The sequence below is a fragment of the Chenopodium album genome, chromosome 19 (genome assembly GCF_948465745.1).
Source record: "Chenopodium album chromosome 19, dcCheAlbu1.1, whole genome shotgun sequence".
NCBI classification, from domain to species: domain Eukaryota; kingdom Viridiplantae; phylum Streptophyta; class Magnoliopsida; order Caryophyllales; family Amaranthaceae; genus Chenopodium; species Chenopodium album.
In genome coordinates, this window is record NC_137852.1 from 7,551,186 (window position 1) to 7,570,527 (window position 19,342).

Genomic DNA, 19,342 nt, shown 5'->3' on the forward strand with positions numbered 1-19,342 from the left:
ATCATTAACCATTAACATGTCTATTTTGTATAACAGATTTTAATAAAGTGATACTTATTACGGACTAGAAAATACATATCAAGACGAATATCCTACTAACATGATTTCACATAATAACGTGTTGATTTAAGTAACATTATATGAAGTATAATTGATCTAATACGGTGGTAAAAGAAGATAGATGTGCCATATATAGTTCGTTTCCATATCAATATACATACAGATAGCAGTTTCATTGAGTAGGTTAACAGCTCCATTGTGTATTGAATATTTGAATGGTACGTACCATGACTTTTCTGAAAAATAGCATCAATGAGTATGTATAAAATTTATTGACTTAAGATTTGAGGACGACCGCGAAAGCACGAAGATAGATAGATAGATATCTAATACTTATAATATAGCCATGATTAAATTGCATCCCTAAATCTTATATAATGCAGCAATATTATGTTCTGAAAGACTGAAATTGTATACGAATTATATTAATGATATCTGCCAAAAGGCTGCTCAAGTTTTGACACGTAACAATATTGTATATTTGTATTTACATTCATTGCTTGATCACTTACGTAGCCAATATGAACTACCATAAAAATACTACGTACTTTGTATTATGGCAGTGGTATACTGGTATGAATTTAGGGATATGCAGAGCTGTTGGCCAACATCATATCAATCTAAAATAATATGGACTGGTACCAAAATACTATGCCTGCATCTTTGCATTTACGTCGGTTTTCCGACTAACAGGCGCACACAGTAATGCTGAAAGTGCACAAATTGGTAGTCTAAGATAAGTTTAGACAAAATAAGTTTTTGTAGACAGTTCTATACATATTACTTCGCATGCATTTGTTTTCCTGAGGATGGTCACCTGCGAGCTGTTTATATGCTGCAAAGATTTCGAAGGCAAGGGTGAAGACGTGATATTTCTCAAATAATTTCTTTCATGGTCATTGCATTGTTTTAAGACATCAAATCTTATTGTATTGATAATTTAAATTGATATGAAATGGTGCAAAATTACATGGAATAGAACATAATTTAATAGACTGATAACACACAAGTACTACATGTTCGTTGCTCAAATAACTTCAACTGCTTACATAAATATGCATAATCTACTTTATTTGAATCATCCTAAGATGATAGTCTTACTAATATAACATATTACAAATAAGACCTGAAAACTCGTTATTAAACAACTATTTAAGACTACGACATTGAAGCTTCTTCTTAACCCATGAAGGAGACAACACAGGGCTAGGCTCACACCCTGCAGAATTTGTATCTTCCATATCATCATCTCCATTGCTGTGGCGACCAGGGGATTTCTTCACTTCTCGCAAGAGCTTTACTCTCCACACCTTAAATGTCTGATCCAAGCTAGCACTATACACCAAGAAACTCGTTACAAGCTCGTCCTGCAAAGAAGCAGCCAAGCATCTGACAGGCCCTCTATGCCCTTCTAAAACAGCAAGACACTCATGAGTAAATCTTATTTTCTCTCGCCTCCAAATCCTGATCGTCGAGTCCTCAGACCCACTGATCACCAGATTATCTAGGGTCACTAGGCAAAGAACCGCAAACTGATGCCCTTCTAAGACTCCACCATGATTGTAGTGAGTAGAAATCTCTTGCACCCAGAAGTTTATACATCCATCAGAAGATCCGGAATACAAGAAACTCCTTTGTGATGGTGACACACCTAAAGCCAAGGCATAAATAGGGTAGGTATGAAAACTAAAGACCTTAATAAGGACATGGCTGTGTTCACCATAAACCCTTAACCACATCTTTACTGTTCCATCTGAAGAGCAAGTAAAAAGGTAGCCACTTTGTTGGTTGACCACCATATCATTGATGTGGTCACCATGAGCTACAAACGAGTCGATACACTTTTTTACACTTAACTTCCAAGCTTTGATAGTTTTATCAAATGAGCCAGTGTATAAAATACTTTCAACATAGTAAAAAGCCATGCAAGAGATAATATCCCTATGTTGTGGTGTAATTGGCTTATTAGCAGTTAACCTATGGTGTGGGACAACAGACCTACATATGAAACTCTTGAAATGGCTAGCACAAGGTAAGGTAAGAACTTTTCTAGCCCTAAAGCTACCACTGCAAGTTCTCATGTTCCATATCCTAATTTTATGATCCTTATGTGCAGTGAAGAGCATGTCATCATAGACTTGCATGGCCCGGACTTCACCGGAGCTAGATTGTATGTAACCCTTTGCATGGCAGTCAAGCGACTGCCATGCATAGACTCGACGACTACTTGAACCAGTTAAAACTAGGTCTCCGAATACAGTGAGAGAATAAATATCACCATCACGACGGAGAGAGGAAATACAGCAGTAGAGAAGAGAAGGATGAGAGGGGGTTAACGAAGGAGATGGAGACCAGGATGATTCAGGGCTTTGAGACATCATTGGTGAGGTATCAGGGTAGAAATGGGTACCATGAAGGCGAGCGAGAAAATTTTGGTTATGCTTAGAGAGGTGTTGAAAGCTGGGTGATTGGTCTTCTGTAAAATCTTCATCAAAGAAGCAAGAAAGGCTTTTCTTGTGATTGAGCTGGCGATCCATCGCAAGAGAAAAAAACAGGAGTGGAAATGTAAACTAGGGAAATCTTTGTGTGTGCGTGCATGCGGCGTTGGAACTAGGTTTTTGGGAGCTAGGGGGTATATATGCATGCAAAACCATGCATTTATTCAATGACAGAGAGTTGGTTCAATCATAATTTCACGAGAAACATAGCTATGTTGTTTTTATTTCCTTAGTTATTTATTTCATTTTAGGATGGGTTGGGGAGGGGGGGAGTTTGTTCAAATTTGGCTATCTGGGTACACCTCGTACATGTATTATACGTAGAAAGAGAGAGGGAACCCTATATGTGGTCCTAATGAGGACATGGAGATGGCAAAGGAAATGGCGGGATGGGGTTTTCCTCGCTTTTGCACAGTAGGCCTCACTAGGGACCCACTTGACGAGCTACTGCCTATCAAAATAGCAACATTGTGAGATTTGTGACTGCCTAATGGCTAAGACTAAACCACATGGATAGTTCATTAGTTCAACATGCTCATCAACCATTGAACTTAAAATGTGAATCATTAGGCACCTCAGCATAGCAAGTAAACTCCTCTCAGAATCAATAGTAAGATGCAATCATACAGGCAAACCTGAGGGGCTACTATTGATCCTCTACCCTCAGAAGTTGGAACACACATCCCTTGAAAAAGGGTATCTATCTCTAGGTCACAGGGTTGGGCTAAACCATATTGAAACTACATTCCAAGCCTTACCAAAATTTTGGTATGGAATTTTCGTGAACCGTAATCGCACCAAAAAGAACCATTTAAGCTAGTTTTTCAGAACATTTACCTCTAATCAAATATTCATAAATCATAACTAATCATTGACAAGCTTCTAGTTGTTGCTGTGCCCAGCAGACCAGCAGTCATTCAAGCTAAGGGAGAGCATTTATAATTGCAAAAAAACGAACCATATCACTGCTGATAAAAGCATTTAGCACTCCTATAACAGTACTCCATATAAGACCATATACCAAGAAATTATTGCATCGATTGGCAAATTATAGTAATTGCATCGAAGAAATAGAGAAGAATGACAATAGAGAAAAGTCCCTGCTAACAAACAGCAAGCTGTCTATCAACTTACACTGAATACTGATAATAAGGTGGAAAACAGGCTATGGACAACATTCTCGTTTGCTAGTAAGGCATTGGTGATGAATATTATTACTCGTACATCAGTAGAATAAAAGCACGTGACAGATGCAGGTTAATCCCAGAGAGAGATTTGCACCAATAAACATTTTAATGAAAATTCTGTTTTCAACAACCTTGATCCTTTAACCGAACCATTTAAAAAGCCTAATTTACCAAACTAGATTATATCAATGCTAAATTGTTAATGCACATGCACACAACAAAAATCATTTGAGAGAAAAAATAGTCTCAATATTAAGGAAAAAATAGTTTCCTCTATCTATTACATCATGGACTGACCATGCACATAATGCTCCTACTTGCCCAAATGAACAAAGTAATGATACTGTTGCTTCTCAAAGTTGACAAATAAATCTATAGTTATGATTAATGACATCATTAAAAAGTTGATGACCTTCTTGTCTCTTCACCTATTTCACCAATCACCATGGTTTGTGTAATCCCTAAAACTTATGGCAACACACTTTTACCAAGAATATACCCTACGTATTTTGGGAAAATGTGTAGAATGAATTAAATTTTAGCAGCACCAATAATCTATTGATAATAAATACTTTAATCAGTAAGCACGTGTGAATAGTATAATCCTACTTCCCTTATTAAATGAAGGCATGGTAGAAATTACAAGGGAAGAAATTGTTCCCTACGACCGAATATAGCTATTATGTTACTAATGCATACTTCGTATTAGACTATTACCTTGACTTTTAACTTTAAATTGAGGTATAACATAAATGTTCATAGATATTAGATACAAATATTTACTACCTCCATTTTTTGTTCGTTGACACATTTTGACTTTTGCACTATTCGCACACCTCTCTTTGACCATGTTTTGTGATTTATAGGTAAAAAAAATATATAGTCAAGTGAGACCTTGTTAGATTCGTTACAATGTATATTTTCAAAATATCAACTTTTTATAATTTAAGCTAATCGGTAATTAAAGATATTAATGATTGAATTTGTGCATTGGCAAACGTGACTATGAAACGTGACAACTAAAAAGAAATGGAGGAAGTATTTTGTTGTTTTGGGACAGAGGAATTATTCTAAACTAAGCGGGAAACGAAAGATAATGCTAGGCAATTCTCATTAGAAACAAAATTAATGAGTAGACATAAAAAATTATCAGACAAACATTAACTTGCTTCTACAGTTGAATTTAAGTTCTCCAACACAGCTAATGTTTTGTATTGACAAGTTGACAACCCACCAACGTAGTACTGTTGAGTTAATGGACTAGGGGTTTTACCAGTTACCAGCATCTCCGTAACTTTAATCCGGAGTTTCCTGACTCACCATACACCACTAAAATCAGCATATAATAAAATTGTAGTTTAATTCTTTGAATAGATTGAGTCAATCCATTAATAAGCAACCACAAAGTCCCCACAGATAGTACTAAAGTCACCAGATCAATAAATAAAAATCTCTTTAAAGCTGTTGAATTTAAAACTATGTTCTTTTCACTGGAATTTATTTATTTTAACTTATTAAAACTTACTTTGGTTCACTATAAACTAATTGGAGTTTGGAAGAAATTAATCTTAATGGAGGGATTTGGAATGAAACTCATCTTTCTCCCCTTTCCTTCCCAGTTCCCATCCCATCCCTATTCCCTGATCCCTCCCCCTTCTTTTCCTTCTCTTCTTTGTATCCAAACACACTAAGGTTGTAAGCCACAAAAAACAGAAGAAAAAAAAAATGTATACACATGTAATTAGTCATCAACAATCACTTAAAAATCAACTTCACAAACAAACCTGTAAAAAGAGCATCATTTATGTGATTTGATGTGTTAAGTTTGATGTATAAAATACAACAATTGGATACAAGAGCTGCTGATATATCTTTTTCTTATCAAACAAATTATTTCTTAATCAATGCCTCATCAATAGCAAGATGTATACTTATTCCTTGTATGAATTAGGTTCATTACACACACACACACATACACAACAAACAACATTCAACTAACTGTCTTCCTTATACTGATTTATCTATAGTCTATTCTTACCTGGAATCAATTCATTGCTTACAATAAGTTCACTGCTCATCAATAAATTGACATAATTCCACAAAATACAACTATAAAATTTTACAGCAGGACCAATATCAAATGAATTAGCTTTTTTCCACACGAAGATGGTAAAAAGAGTACCAACTAGTAGATATGCCACAGGTACCATTAGATTTGGGTGAAAAGTACTCCAATTTATTGTCACTATTTTATGAGTTATGGCATTGAGAATAAATTGCTAGAACTGTAGTCGACAGGGTAATTTTGTACTTTATTATTCTCATTCTCACCTATTTAAAATTCAGTTGGTAAAATTTAAAAATTTACGGCAACACCAATCTTAATTTACTGCACATGATCAAATGAAATAACTTTTTCCCCCTTGCGATGATAGAACATGAGTACCAATAGTAGATTTGCTATAGGTGCAATTAGATTTGGGTAAATATGTACTCATATTTGGGTAAAAGCTAAAAAAGTACTACAACATTATTCTAAGACACCAAGAATAAATTGCTAGAAATGTTATCACCAAGGCAATCTGTCCTTTCTTAATCTCGTTCACACTTAATTAAGATTCGGCTAAATGTCTCAATGTCAAACAAAAAAAGAAGACAATGAACACAGTAAATGAACCTGCAGCTTAAAATAAATACTCCTGGCACCAAGACACTAGGAGGAAGAACATTGTTTCCGTACTGGCACCCACACATAAAAATCGTGCAAAATACATTATTTTGGCTAAATTATCTGAGGGTCTTCTTGATCACTTAATACTAAAAATAGAGGAATATAAATTTTGAAAATTGCTCCCTTTACCATTCATAGCGAATAAAGACTCCTTTCTTATGACTTTTCCATACATAGCAAATAAATACTCCTATCTATTACAACTGTCAAGTTCAGAAAGTATGAAATAAATAAATGACCTGAGCTCTGACCTAAGGAAATTACTAATGTGAGCTGTTTTCACAGTGGAGGTAAAAGAAGATGAAACCTTTGGCTTCCATTTTGAATAAGAGGACGGATATTATCAGAAGGTCGTTCATAAGGGAAATGAGTAACAAAATAATTATAACTATCATTCTTCAGTTAAACTCATCTCACTTTTCATCCTTCCATTTTTACCTCCCTCAATATCATATCTCAAATCCCAACCAACAAGTTGCTGCCAACAAAAAAAGTATACATGCCTTGAATTAGGATCCTTCCTCTTCGCTAAGCTCAAGATAAAAGAAAGAATTTGAAAACAAACATACCCAAGATTCTGAATCTTCCCAAGATTTTACTATCAGCCAGCCCCACATTTTATTCACACAAAAAACCATGACATCTTTAAATAATATCAACCATATTTAATATATGTGGAACCTAAAACTAACAAAACTTGATCCAACATGAACCAAACACACAATTAGAAGGTCAGTGTCAAGCCTTTTTAACCCACATGAATTAGCCATTTGATAAATGAGCCATCTTAGTGTTGATATTTTCAACCCAAAACTAACAAGGGTACACCCACTTAATTTAAAAATATAGAGGTATGACCATATGAGTTAGCATAACATAATTAATTCCTTAAAATTTCATTATACTAGCAAGGTAGGGGCTAGCCAGAGATTGATACAATGATATGACAAAACCAAGCAAAAGAAACTAATAAACTGTTTAAAGTTCCTTGGAATCCAATCTTAAACAGCCTGCAATCCCACATGTCTAAGTATCAAGGGTTTTAACAATTTTCATAATAATGGGTCAGGCTAGTGTTACATGAAAATGAATTCGACACAACACAACCCATTTGCTAGGAAGCACTCTCTAGTGGAACTTGAGGAGTGAAGACTAGAGGGTTGCTCCCCAAAGGTGGAAGAGAGCTGGTTGTACGGTGCAGATGCTTAATTAATGTGAGAAGGTACCAAATGGCAGAGTAGAGATGCCTCATGTCTTAGAAAGCCATAGCACAAGAGAGAGTAAATGTAAGTGCAGTATAGTAAGTGTCTAGCTAGTAGCTGTCAAAAAAAGAAAAAATAATAGTAGGGATAATACAGGAAATGCTCAGAGTCTAGGTCAATTAAAAAAACGATCTTTTATTTCAATTAAGACTAGACTACTCAAAAAAAAATAAAAAAAAATAAAAAATAAAAAATAAAAAAACGAACCACTATCATAGTATTATTTTAAAACGAAGAGGATAATTCCCAGAATTGGCCCATAAGCTTCCACGTCAGATAGGGATAGCATGGTTTCTTAATATCATTCCCCTCTCCTAAAAAGTTTGTTCCCACTTCCAACACCCATGATTAGAAATTGGAACTACAATCACATGATTAAATTTCAAATCATTATCTTTGATGAGAGAGCAAAGCAAGGCTATCAGAGAGCACAACTAATAGGTTTAGCAACATGCATGAAAAATTTTGAAATTAATGATGGAGCCACATAAAAATGAAAGGCATCATGATTACTATCCTGTCTCCAAAAATGCAGTAATGTAATAATCTAAAGCTCTATAGAGGCAAATCCACACACTGCACATCACAATAATTCAACTACTAGGACTGAAGAAAATTAATTACCTCAAAGGCAATTATCCCCAAACAATTCAAAACTCATCCAGGTGACTTCTAGAAATTAGGATAATGCCATCGCATTGTCCACTCTTTAAGACAGAAGCTAATCTGCAACTGCAAGACAGAAATCACAACAATTGTAATAAGAGGAATAGGAGGGAAATTTAAAGGTAGCAAAGCAACAGTGATCTCTCCACATAAGGAATACAGGTCAATAGCAAATGCAACCAAACACACTCTAAAAAACATCATTAAGACTTACAATCAATCAATAAAGCCTTAATCCTATAGGTGGGGATCATTAAGACTTACAAGGTTGAAAAATGGTGCAAAGCCCAGAATATTACGGAGTAATTCAAAATAAACAAATATGAAGATAATCCCCTAAGCAGCTTAAAAGAACAACTGTTTTTCAAAATAACATTATCCATAATGACATATCAAGCATTGGTTTGACTATAATGAACAGAAGTGATTTTGGGACTTTAAATTCTCTTTTCAAGAAAAGTTCTTTTTTAACTAATCAAGATGGGGTGACTTCTATCCCTTGGACATATCAAGCATTGCTTCAATAATTATGCATTTTCCTTGGACAAGTGCAGGTATGTAACTAGGGGAGTTAGCTTATGAGTTGTGGTGTAGATGGGGTGACTTCTATCCCTTATCTTCAAAAGTCAAGAAAGAAAAGGCAAAGACAAATTTCAATTATAATCCAACCACTCCATTATTCTTACAAATACCATGTCTAAGAGATGCACTATATCTTTGTTAAATACTTCCTCCGTTTTTTATTAGATGCATCGTTTTTAAAATTGCGGACTCCTAGGCAATATTTGGAGTAGAAAGGGATAGAGAGAAAAAATAAAGAGGACCCATGTGACATGAGAGAAATAGAGAGAATTTATTGAGTAAAAAAGAAAGTGATGCATCTAAATTGGAACTTTACTTTTATATATAGAAAGTGACACATCTAATAAAAAACGGAGGAAGTAAATATAATAAGGTTGACGGTGTAAAAGCATATGAGAGGAGGATCAATTTCAGGATAACCAAAAGATACCAACATGGGCTATCTTATGGTAATTGTTCTTAGTCCTGCATTGCATGAGAAAATTAATTATATGCCATGTAAAATATGAGTTTTCTTCACCTCTTGCTTAAGAGTCTGAATCTGGATTTTTTAAGATTAGGGTTTATGGTGTATTCAGCACATGCTCACATCCATTATGAAAAAAATGAGTATGCATCATTGAAGGGGAAAAAAGCCACATGCAAAATTCTCAAAGAAAAAAAATATTTACTACTTATACATCAATTAGTCTTTTTAGGAAGAACAATGTAGCAAGAGAATTCTCAGGGAAGTGGCATTAAGAGCTATTAATCTTGTCTTTAAAACAATTGAACAAACCAGATAAATCTGTACAAAAAAACTATACTAGCTCACCTATGGCTATGATTAAGGGTGTTGACAGAAAATCATTAGACCTATCAGCCACCCTCCTCATTAGATCCAAACAACTACAGAAGCTTCACTAGAAAGCAAAGCACACTAATACCATCTATCTTCAAACTCGCCCCCCTTACAGGGTTAAGTCCCAGACTCGCAGGCACACCCCAGTGCTATGTTAGATGCAGATTCTAATGTCTGATAGACATGCGTCTCAAAGTGTCAGACTCGGCCATTTTATGAATAATTTGGCTTTAGTTGTCCAAAATAGAGTGTCTAGTATCCATATAAATGTTTGTGTCAACTTCCAAGTGAGTATACAACAAGGATGCTTGAGTTAAGTAGGTCACATCAAAAGACTGTGTAGAACAACCCACGTCTACCAAAGTGCCCAAAACTAATACCTCCAACCTACACATAAAACAAAACCAGCAGCATATTTTGTATGTAATTACAGAAATTGTAATGTCACTACCTTATTGTTGTAGAGACTCAAAGCTCAAAATTTCACATAGCATACAACACTTAAGCGAAGATTTTACAAGTCTACCTGATGTTTTTATTGATACTTTACAGGCTATTATTTACTCCCAGATCCAAGGTCCAAACGATTCTTATTGGGTTGAGAGGTCCAATACAAAAAATCTGGTTTAAGCCAAGCAACATCATTTTTGAAATTGAAAGGTCTCATAATACTCGTAGTAAACATAAAAGAGAAAACAAAGATATCAAAGAATATTGGCATAAGGAATTTGAAGTCATTTCAAGGTGATTACTTATAGACTTGACTTTCGATACTTGAAACATGTGTGTGTTAGCAACCGTACGAAAGATCCAAGTGCTTTTCCTTTTCACCCTGCAGTGAGGAGATTTAGTAACTCCTATATGCCAGATAGACGCGTCGAGAGATCCCAGCATCAGCAAAAACTTCACAAGCAGCAATAATTGCACGCAAAGAAGCTATTCTTGCCAAGAAAACTATTGTAAAACTTAACTCCGAAATTCAGATCAAGAGCTCATGTATGCCCCAATACAGTAAACCAAGAAAAATCAGGAGAAAAATTTCCTTACAGTACAAAGGCTAATATCTGTCGAACTTTACTCAGGTTATTACCCTCTCTACATATGAAAACTTCGAAAGCAAAACCAAATTACGGAGGAAAGGAAAATCTCATTCACCAATTAAAGAAAGACAAAGCTGATGAGAAAGTAACAAACTGTTAATTTGTTCAACTACATACAATGAAAGTACTTTCACAAATGCAAACTAAACCCTACTGAAACAGCTGAATTACAAAGCAAGTTTAAAATATTGACAGTCATGTAACGAATTAGAAAAGGCATGAATCCTTTTTCCTGACAATGATGGTGGCTTAAATGACAACATGCGATAATTGCAGGGTCACTCTTAGGTTAAAATAACATGAGACACATCAATACGCTAAAGGATCTCAAAATTGATGTGAAGGCACACACTTAACACATAAGAGGTGAACTTTTTTTGCAAAAATGCTTCTACATAATACATTGTTTGTAGAATAATCTGGAGGCCTTAATACGTGACAGCATGCCTGTACAGCTATACTAGTATACACAATAAGTCTTAGACTCATAATTTGTGTTCATATACCGCTTAATTCAACATCAACGAAAAGAAAGAAAACTGAGAAAAGCGGGGTCATTGGAGATATAGAGGGGAAGAGACGAAGAGTACATAAGAAGTTGAAGGAAAAGAGTAGAAAAAGTATTGGAAGGTGAGGGGATAGACAGCTAAAGAGGTAGCAGAACAAAGAAGGCATGCCTAGGGGTAGAAGGAATAGAAATTTAAGCGACCACCATATATTTAAAGACACAGGATGCTGGCTTTTATGGGAAGGTGATGGACATGTTTTATACCATATTTGATCCCTGTTTCATAGCAATTTTTGTATGATTATGAACTCTACAGAGCTATTTCCAGCTAACCTTCTCTTATCTAGAGTGGTTTGGTCTATTTGATTGAGTTTTGTAGGAATAAGACAATTTCTGGATGATTTGGACCTATTTTGAAGGCCACAAGAGTTTGTTAAGTTGTAGGAGCAAGTTCTCATGTTCACCCTCTAAGGCAGGGATGCCCTGGCGAAGGAGAGCAAGATAGTATGAATTTTTGAAGAAGATATTTCTAATCCCCACAGCCCTACTGGCAGATCAGGAGGACAAGGTTTTCAATGGTATAAGCTTCAAGAGATGAAATTTTGCAAGATGATGCTCACACCCAACTTGGCAACATTGCCCGGTCTTACTGACAAACAAAGAAACATCAACATTGCAAAAAAAAGAAAAAGAAGAGCACGGTGAAGCGTGCTACTTAGGAACAAGGTAATTTTAGGTAGGTTGTAGGTACTTATAGAATTATAGTTCAAGGGAACCAAGAATGAATTCAAAATGAATATTGCCCACCTTTTTTCTCTTCATCTAAGAAAGCAAGGTAGCACCCTCACAAACCTCAAGCCAAATGGAGACCGTACCCACAACCCCATAGTTCTATGTGGCTTTGTCACTCACTTGGCACTTCAGGAAGGTAGGATGGATTTGTTGAGGTTGATCATAAGCCCAAAGCCAGCCCAAACACACTAAACCTCCAATACATTGTTCAAACGGGTTGGATTTCCATAGAATGAGGTATTTATCAATGGATCATGGGTAGGAATGGTCGCTCTATTGTATTCTGTTGCCTCCTCCTAAGCTCACTAGAATAGAGTAGCTATCCGTGGGAAGCTTATTTTGTAGTGTTGCACTACCAACTGCGGTCAAAACAACGGATGAATTATCTTCAAGTTTCTTCTTGTTAGAAAGCATATCCTTCCGAAACTTCGCATAAGAAGGCATTTCGGATATGGCATCAAGGCATGTGATATTTATATGGAGTTTCTTCAATATGTTAATCTCCCATAATTCTTCTCTAACTTGGCTTGTGCTAGTCTCTGCGGAAAGGGAATTTGTGGCACGTAAGGAACAAGTGGTGGTACATTTGTTCCTTTGGTCCTTCATCAATCCCACCCATGTCACCCACCTCTTCATTGGCGACTACCGCTTTGACAACTTTACTTGATGGCTCCTTCATAAGAGGATCTTCCAATAGTTTTCCACTCCTCAACATCAAGATGCCCCTTTGAAGGTTGCTCTATTTGACCCCCAAAACTTCCAAAGATTGACCCATTTGATGAGCAAGTTGACTTAATTGGCTCTCCAAAAGTTTGTTGTGAGCTTGCATCTGTTGAATTGCTTTCTATTCCTCAACATTTTTTGTGGTTACTCTGTATTATACTTTTCAAATTTCTCATTGAAGACAAATAGCGTACTTATAGAGGCCTCCAATAGGGGCGGAGCTTAATGCACCATATGAAGATTGCTATGCCCAGATGCCACCGGTAGGGCAGTACCTCCCCACCTCCATGCGTAGGCGTGATAACTGATAACTATAAGTCCAAGTTTAAGTGGCTTGTAATTAAGTTATTTGGTGCTCATGTGTTTCTCAATGTATACCTTAAAAAGTGGTAACTACCATATCACAATCAGAAAAAGAGATGAGCAAAATGCATCTTTCAGAACCAAAGAAAGTTTGCAAGCTTCAGTAGCAAATCTAGCAAAGTCCTTGTTTACCCGATGTATTAAGCACATCCATAAGGCTTAAAAAAATTGGTTACTTAACCTTAGAGTCTACAAATATCGTCTTTATAATTTGATTATACAATAACTTCAAGAGTATCTGAAATCCTTAAGGTGTACCGTGTACGAGTAGTATAATATTACAAAGAATGCAATTTCATGACAAGTAGCATAGTTTTCTTAAGTCACGTTGTCTCTAAAAAAAGGTGTTGAAATGGATGCAACAAAGTAGAGGGCCCTATCATTCAAATTAGTCCTACAGCCCTACACCCTAATATATCCATAATATATGGAGTTTATAGAGGGTTAGCTTCATTTTTCTTTCTCCATAATTCCTATAATGCTTGAGAGGAAACTTTTTTTGAATGGATCCCATATATTGAGGGTCCATCACAATCAAGAAGAGGCTTCTTGTTTAAATAAAGAAGAGGCTTCTTGTTTAAATAAAATAGCTTTTTCATTCTTAAAATTTATTTGAGAAGTATAGTGAGCTTCTCACCGGAAAAGGACATTCAATAGGGATAAAAAATGAACATACTCAAGCAATTACGTGACAAAAGAATCATAGCACCTATTACGAAACTCACTGAGGAAGATAACAAATAGCATACAGCCCAATATGACCTTGGGGGTTTTACAATCTATCACTATCACCTATCCTTGATGGTATTTTGCTTACTTTGAGCATATAATTTGTGCTAAAATTTGCCAAGAACACATAGGCAAAAGGACATAATTATAGTGATTGTTAATAGATTTCTACAATGGTTCATTTATATGACAATGTCCAAACAGCTAAACACAGCAAAAAGCTCCTTTCAGGCCTAAATAGACTGTTCGCGGAAGACCGAATGTTACCATATTTTTGGACAACATCATGGAAAAAGATAGTGATCAGATCACCAGAATTTACTTTCATATCAAAAATCACCCTTAAACATGTCAAGATTGGTACACTCCAAATATCATTCAGTTCATTCATACCTGTGAAAACATGTTGGTTTCAGTTCACTCATAGTTCCATCTACTGGACATCTTAGAAAGCTATTTAGTAAACAATATCTATGCCGTACAAAAATGAAGACTCTAACTATGACAAGGAGGATAAGGAAGCTAAGTATAGAGCAATAGCAAGCATAAAGTTAAACTCGCAAAACAAGAGGGTGTGAGAGAAGCATAGAGTAACATAAATCAATCAATCAATCAAAGCCTTAATCCTATAAATGGGGTCGGCTACATGAACCAAATTTGATTATTCCGTGTAGTCATTGACATATATCTTCCTCCTCCATCCCTTACGATCCAATGCTTCATCCTCCTGCAAATCCATATACTTCATATCTTTCCTAACTCCTTCCAACCAAGTCATTTTCGGTCTCTCTCTCCCTCGTTCAACCCCTCCATGGTCCCATTCTTCCACTCTTCGAAACGGTGCACCACAAACCAACACAGGCGATTTGTCCTTAGTTTATGTGCAATGCCTGCCACACCTGCTTTCTTACGAATAACCTGATTCCTTATTCTATCTCTTAGAGTGTTCCCACACATCCACCTTAACATGCGAATTTCCGTAACCTTCATCTTTTCAATGTGCTTCTTCTTAGAAACCTAACATTCTGTACCACAGAGCAACACTGGCCTTATGGGTAGGATTTTCCCTTCAACTGTAAGGAAATGCTTCTGTCACACAACACTCCCGTGGCCGTTCTCCATTCAAGCTACCCCAACTTAATCCTGTGGGCCACGTCTTGATCAATGCCACCATTCTTCTAGATGATCAACCCAAGATACTTAATACAATCACTCATGGTCAAATCCTTTCCATCCAAATTCACCACTTCATTGCTTATCCCCCCGTGAGCACCAAAGCGACATACCAAAGATTCAATCTTACTCTGACTTAGCTTAAACCCTCTAGATTCCAACCTTTGCCTCCATTGCTCCAACTTAGCATTAACCCCATCTTTAGTTTCATCCACGAAAACGATATCATCCGCGAACAGAGCAACATAGATTGATAGAATTTAAACAAGGGCGTTTAATGAAAAGAGAATTAGAAGATGTGAAGATTGGGGAGATGTAACTGCCTCTTAAGATTTTTCATAGTTATGGTTGGTTAGGTTTTACTTTGCTTCAAGCCTTCAACTATTTCAATCTCTCTTGAATGGCAAAAAAAAAAAAAAAAAAAAAAAAAAAAAAAAAAAAAGAAAGATATTAAGTTAAGCATTCATACTTCATACGCATCACCTCATGTGCTTCGACACCTGTGTGCCCCTAACAAGCACCTCATTGAAATCACCTCGCCTAAGAATTTTCTGATGTTAATCTCTCAAGCCAAGCTCCCATGCAAGCTTTTTGAGAGATAGTCAAACCTTCAACGTTACAGATTCATAACTTATATTACTGATAACAATGAGGCAAGGTTGAGAGCAAATATCACTTATCACTCACAGGGGTTAAATTGTACTTGACCAAAATCCTATAAAAGCTAAAACAATCCTACAAATGCCACCCCTTTAAGAGTTAGACAGAACAAAACGGCAGACAAAGGGAACTGCCCTTCATTTAAAAAAAATTAGGTTTATTTAACATCATAATATTTTACATACTTCATTTTTTAGAAAGTTCTTCTAGCTTTTTATTGTCTTCTTAGAGGCAGCAACACCTATTTCAAACGCTAGAAAGAAGAAATAGATTTGAATTAATGAATATTGCAAAAGACCAAGATATATTTCCATTTTATAAGAGTTGGTGCTATGGCAGGCTTACAATGTAGTTGAATAAGAGCATTTAAAGAGAAAGCAATGCAAGGAGAGTGATGGATCAATATGCATCGGGGAAAGAGAAGAGGAAGGAAATGAAGGCATCCGGGTTTCATTTCTCATTTAATAAACCAAACTCTTCCAAACTTAAGATTTGATAAAAACAAAAGTCTACATCTCCCTCCACTATTGCTATCCATAAACATTGTTAGAGCATGTTTAGTAAGAGTGTTTCTTGGGTTGGAAACAGATTCAAATAAACCATTACCTTGGTTAGAAAATTTGATTAACTGGGTAATGGTTTCCACCTATTTGCTATCTCTTTAAAACCTAAGGTAAAAATTACCCTTACCCTCCACAAAAAAAAAAAAAAGGGAGTTAAGAGTCGGGTAATTCTTTTCCATGACTAAACCAAACAAATAAAAGGTAACAGTTAAATGATTTTATTCCCCCCACTTATTTGCCTCCTTACCACTCTATTGCTATTAATCATACCAAACACCCCCCTTAATGTGTTCAATATCCAGTAAGAAGACATCAAAAAAAAAAAAAGTACTTATATTGGCATGAATTGCATTCACTCCTATGAATTATGATGATATCCAAGATTTCTCTAAGTGAGCTCACTTATTTAGTTAAACAAGCATATGATTACCTCTACAACTGCGTTTATATCTATAACTACTAATAACTCCATCAAGATTTGAAGAATCAAGTGAACCAAGTAGTATCACTTAAATACATGAAACAAAAGAGAGGGTCAGAGGATGCATGGATGATATCTTCCAAAAAAATTCAGAACTTAGCCAAAATATTTTTTATTTAAACTTTGAACAAGATGCTCAATTCTTTGTTGTCTTCCTACACAAAAAATTTGATTTTTTAAAAACAAACTTATTAAAATAAGAAAAACTGTACAAAGAATTATAAAAAGAAATTAATGTTGTTGTTTTACCCCAAAGCACGAAATTAGTAGAGGTCAGCTATATGATCTTATGTGTGTACTACATAGAAAGTTAATATAATATTTTAGGAAAGACTGCAAGGATGTAATCTTGGCCGTGCTGGCTTGAAGATAAAGGTGGAACTTCAAAGTGAGCCAATACAAATATTTAATGCTCCCAATCAGAAAAAAGGCAGTTGTTTAAAGCAGCGATTATGCAAGGAAGCTTGAAAAAGATTAATTTGTGTTTCAAATATATTGATTTACAATGTTTCACCATAAGAGTGAGTGAGTGACTGACACACAAATCCAATAATTACTTACTCTTTCTACCATTTCACACTTCCAATTGCTAAATTTAACTAGATTTTAACACTAAAACTAGGAAAACCACCTTCAGATCAATCAAGTATGCAAGTTCGTTGATATACCAAGAACAAAAAATAGCCAGCACAATTTCAGAGTAAATTTCAATTTATTTTAATCATATGCCAAAGAAACATTTTTATAAATCCTTATACCAAGGGAAATCATGTTAGTTGTTATTTATTCTTCCAATATGTTCTATTCAAACTCCCATATTGTCCTTAGCCACGTTAGTTTTCAAAAAGACACCAACAATGTAAACTGTAATTAAATTAAATCTTAGCTTCCTTTAGCAAACTAAGAAAACACATCAGTCAACACATATTTTAAAGTTATAGCATGAACATAGAAGGATAATAACTTAAGGACGACAAAGCACCCTAGGGAGGGATCACATCCTAAGGAGGGATCAAATAACACCAGTAATAATAAGCTTTTAGCAGTAACAACTATTTAACATGATATAAACCCTATCTTACCAGTTTGTCCTGCTTTGGATTTCCAAATAACTTCAATAGAAGCCTTCTACGTATATCATTTTATCTAGTCCCAAATTTTGGTCAATAACCTGTGGCTTACACTCAACATCCCCTCATAAGCAAATGCGGCAACTAATTTCTGCACATCAAAGAATGAATTTCAGGATACAATACTATATCCTAACCAATGAACCCAGCTTCAAAATAAATTTAATCCTTACTGATGATTTCTAAACATTATTGCGCCGCAAACACGTCCAAAAGCGTCAAAATACAGGATTGGCACACACCAATCCCCTTCACCGGTCTTCAAATTCTCTCTCCTCTTCATCTATTTCAAGATTTCTTCAATCTTCGCTCAACCATTACTACAAAGTTTTTCAATGAGCAAACACACATAGCACAACACAACCATCAGCATCACATCATGGAAGATAAATCCACCAACAATTCAACTAAAATGCTAAAAAAAAGCTCAAAATTGATTGCTTTTCACATATTTATCTCATCATCTTAATCTAATCAAAAACATTGGATCATCAATCGAACTAATTATCACCTAAATTCACTAATCCTGTAAAAAATAATTACATTGAAACAAAAATTTAAAACAACTAAACTTCATGCGACAATAATTTCCAGATAATCGTAACACGATGAGCTCAAATTTCCTAATAATGCCGCAAATATCACAAAATTTCAAGCAAAACGCATCTAAATTACTCGCCAAAAGTTTGCAAACCTCCAAATTAACCATAAAACTTAAGCCAAATCAACAAAATTAAAGGCCAAAGAAGAAAAACCTCGAAATCGAACCTAAGAATCAATTGTGTTAGGGCTACTATCGGCGAACGGTGGCGGAGGACTTCTCTTCAACACTAAGCAGGAAGAAGCAATAGACGAAGGAAAACCTAACGCCTCATTAAGTCTGGTATCCGCCATTGATGATTTGCAGGAAGCTTGGAAGAGCGACTACATTTTCGAACTGCTTAATGCTTTAGCAATTAGAGCGGTAAAGCTTAATGACCGATTGAAGAATGGAGGAAGTGTGCAATTTTCTTTACGAGGAAGTACTACTCGATGAAGCCCGCTAATTTGAAATGATGTTATTTAGAGCTAGGCATGGGTCGAGCATGCATAAAGGTCACATAGGCACAACACGAAAAATGGCTCGGCTCGGCATGAACTCGCCAAGCATATAAAAAAAATATTACGAGGAATTGTTGGTATAGAATGACATGACTTAATCTAGCATGACACAACACATGAGTCAGGTTGTGTATGAGGCTTCATTTATTAATCATTGAAATGAGTCCAATATGGCACAATTTTTTTTTTATT

At 35.5% G+C, this 19,342-nt stretch overlaps 1 protein-coding gene and 1 long non-coding RNA gene across 2 annotated transcripts; both read right to left on the minus strand.

Moving 5' to 3' along the window:
- Nucleotides 1-1,155: 1,155 nt before the first annotated feature.
- On the minus strand, nt 1,156-4,442 carry LOC145594632 (protein JINGUBANG-like). Its single transcript, XM_081650960.1, has one exon. It carries the CDS (start codon nt 2,595-2,597, stop codon nt 1,209-1,211), a length of 1,389 nt encoding a protein of 462 aa, XP_081507086.1. The 5' UTR covers nt 2,598-4,442; the 3' UTR covers nt 1,156-1,208.
- Nucleotides 4,443-5,080: 638 nt separating this feature from the next.
- LOC145594633 (uncharacterized) lies at nt 5,081-19,018 on the minus strand. The gene is made up of 4 exons (XR_014102849.1): nt 18,818-19,018; nt 18,223-18,369; nt 18,002-18,140; nt 5,081-8,470 (listed from the first exon to the last, which is right to left on the minus strand). It is a non-coding gene; the product is annotated as an uncharacterized LOC145594633 (long non-coding RNA).
- Nucleotides 19,019-19,342: the final 324 nt, after the last annotated feature.

What these genes read in the sequence shown, in the direction of transcription:
- LOC145594632 (XM_081650960.1), bottom strand. Translation starts at nt 2,597, where the DNA reads ATGGATCGCCAGCTCAATCACAAGAAAAGCCTTTCTTGCTTCTTTGAT.